This window comes from Penaeus chinensis, chromosome 14 (genome assembly GCF_019202785.1).
Source record: "Penaeus chinensis breed Huanghai No. 1 chromosome 14, ASM1920278v2, whole genome shotgun sequence".
NCBI classification, from domain to species: domain Eukaryota; kingdom Metazoa; phylum Arthropoda; class Malacostraca; order Decapoda; family Penaeidae; genus Penaeus; species Penaeus chinensis.
The window spans coordinates 14116543-14119042 of NC_061832.1; the positions used below are offsets into that span (position 1 = coordinate 14116543).

General features: G+C 52.4%; 1 protein-coding gene across 1 annotated transcript in view; it reads right to left on the bottom strand.

The window, feature by feature from the left end:
- LOC125032338 overlaps positions 1 to 2500 on the bottom strand; it is a 21422-nt gene that overhangs the window by 16374 nt on the left and 2548 nt on the right. Inside the window, exons 3-4 of the mRNA XM_047623435.1 lie at positions 1963 to 2500; positions 387 to 1015 (exon numbers count right to left, since the gene is read on the bottom strand). The exon at positions 1963 to 2500 is cut by the window's right edge and continues 735 nt beyond it. Of these exons, the coding sequence (XP_047479391.1) occupies positions 387 to 1015; positions 1963 to 2500 (1167 nt within the window). The remainder of the gene's footprint in view (positions 1 to 386; positions 1016 to 1962) is intronic.

Genomic DNA, 2500 nt, shown 5'->3' on the forward strand with positions numbered 1-2500 from the left:
TTGGAATTTGGAAATCGGATCGTATCGTATACGTAATACAAGCTGGAAAGCTCTTTGTAATGGCCAACAGTTAAAACAAATAAATGCGCTAAGGATCAAGGTCATATAGTACTTAGAGATGTAGGTCTTATTCCCCGCTCCGGCCTGTAACCCCTATCCGACTTGTAAAGCCTCCCCCTCTGACCTGTAAAACGTCCCCCTCCAGCCTGTACCCCCCATTCCAACCTCTCTCCCTCCGGCCTGAAACCCCCCTCCGACCTGTAAAAACTTTCCCTTCCACGGCCTGCAACCCCTTCATCCCTCCGGCCTGTCAAACCTCCCCGCCTCCACCCTGTAAACATCCCCCCCTCCGCCCTGTACCCCCCCCCCCCCCCCACAGTCCTCACCTCACGAGCGTCGGCTGCAGATCCAGCGCCCTGTTGCCCACGCTGTTCGGCCGCGAAATAGGGGCGCCGAACTCCAGCAGGTCGAGCACGCTCTCCCAGGCGACGTTCATCTGGCAGGCGGCAATGTGCAGCGGCGTGTTGCCCAGGGCGTCCGTGATGCCGGGGGACGCGCCGTACTTGAGCAGGAGGTACGTGATGGCCGAGTTGCCCCGCGCCGCCGCCAGGAACAGCACGGGCAGGGTGTACAGGTAGTCTCGGGTGTACAGGTCGGCGAAGGTGAGTCTGGCCCCCTCGGCGCTCGTGTAGGTGATGAGCCTCTCCCTCGGGACGTCGGGGTTCAGGACCAGGAGCCGCGCCCCGGCAGGGTGGGACCCCCCGGCCCCTGCCGAGTGCGGCGCCCCCGGCCGAGCGCTGGAGGGGCCCCGGGACATGCCGCCCTGCGAGGCCGCGTGGGGCGGGTTGGCGTCCCACGTGCACGGGTGGATGTCCGAGAAGGTGAAGTAGCGCGGCTCGGAGCGGTCCCTCTCGCCCCGGGGCTCCGCCAGCCGCGTCGTGCTGTTCTCCGTCGAGATCACCGGCCGCGGCACCACCAGCCACGACGCGGAGCCAGGCATCGACAGCCGCACTTGCTGTGGCGAGGGAAGGGCGGGTAACCAAGGGCCCTCTGTTCTAGGTCCACTTGGTTATGTCTATCTCTGGATCTATCTATATGGCGATCTATATCTAATATCTACATCTAATTATCTAAAAACATCTGTATCTATCGATCTATTTCAATATCTATATACATTGACGTATATCTATCAGTCTATTATATCTGTATCAATATGTATCGATCTATTTATCTATATCTATGAACTTATCTATTTTATCGATCTGTCTATCTATATCTTTCTGTTTATCAGCCTATCTATCTATCTATGCCTATCTGTTTATCTGCCTATCTATCTATCTACCTACCTACCTATCTATCCATCTACTTATATCAGTATTACGATCCTGAATGCTTAACATACAACTACTTTCGAAAATTCAACAAAACCTCCCACATGAATAGGCTGCAGGAGTTCTCGATAAAATGCTTTCTGTAAAATAGGTGTAAATGAGATTCTGAATCAGAATTACGTTTACATGTAATTCTGACGAAGAATGAATTGAAACACTCTAATTACATCCAATGCTTTGTGAAGTTATTCATGCTCATTTACACCTTTTCAACATCTGCCACAGTGAATTCAACGAATTGCAATTCATTCTCGTTTCTCTTTAAGATAACAAACGGACTCACAGCGTAACTTACTCTTGAAAGACAGACGATAATGAAGCACCTGTTTCATCACTGTGATATTTACATGTACTACAAATATTAAAGGAATCGGAGAACAATAAAAAGGTAAGGGAAAAGAAATAAAAAGAAAAACAAAGAAATTATTCTCGCTAAAAGCGGCGCCTGCCCTATTGGATGTGAGCTTTATATTCACTGCAAATAGAAGTAATGAGGACATAAAAAAGAAAACAGAAAAGCAAAAAAGGAGAGATTCTCGTTAAGAGCGAAAGGGGAGCCCCGGCGCCTGACCTGCTGGCTGTCGAGCGAGAATGACCTCTGGCGCTGGAAGGTGACCTCGCTTGACTTGACGACGGACGAGTGCCTCCTCTTGTAGGCCGGCTTGTCCCTGGTGGCGGCGGCGTTGTCGGTCACGCCCGGCACCCACGACACCCGCCGCGTCGACACGTCCTTCCGCGTCTCCTTCATTTTCTCGTCCTTGTCCTTCTCGCGCTCCCGGAACACGTCCTTCTTGGAGTCGTCCTTGATGATGCTCTTGCTCTCGAGGGCCCCCGGCGAGCGGCTCTCCTTCTTGCTCCTGTCCTGCGCGCCGCCGCTCGCCGCCGGCCCTCCTCCTCCTCCATTGCCTCCTCCTTCTCTCGTCCCGTCACTCGAAAGCACTAATCTGGATCTATCCTCACTAGAATTGGCCCCGTTTTTTGCGGATTTCGTAAAATATAACTGTTTCTTATTATTATCTATTTTGCCGTCAGTTCTAACATCTAGATGGAAATCTAATCTACTGTCTCTCTTTGCCGGGGAAGTCAGCGGCCCGCCGCCGTCGTCGCCC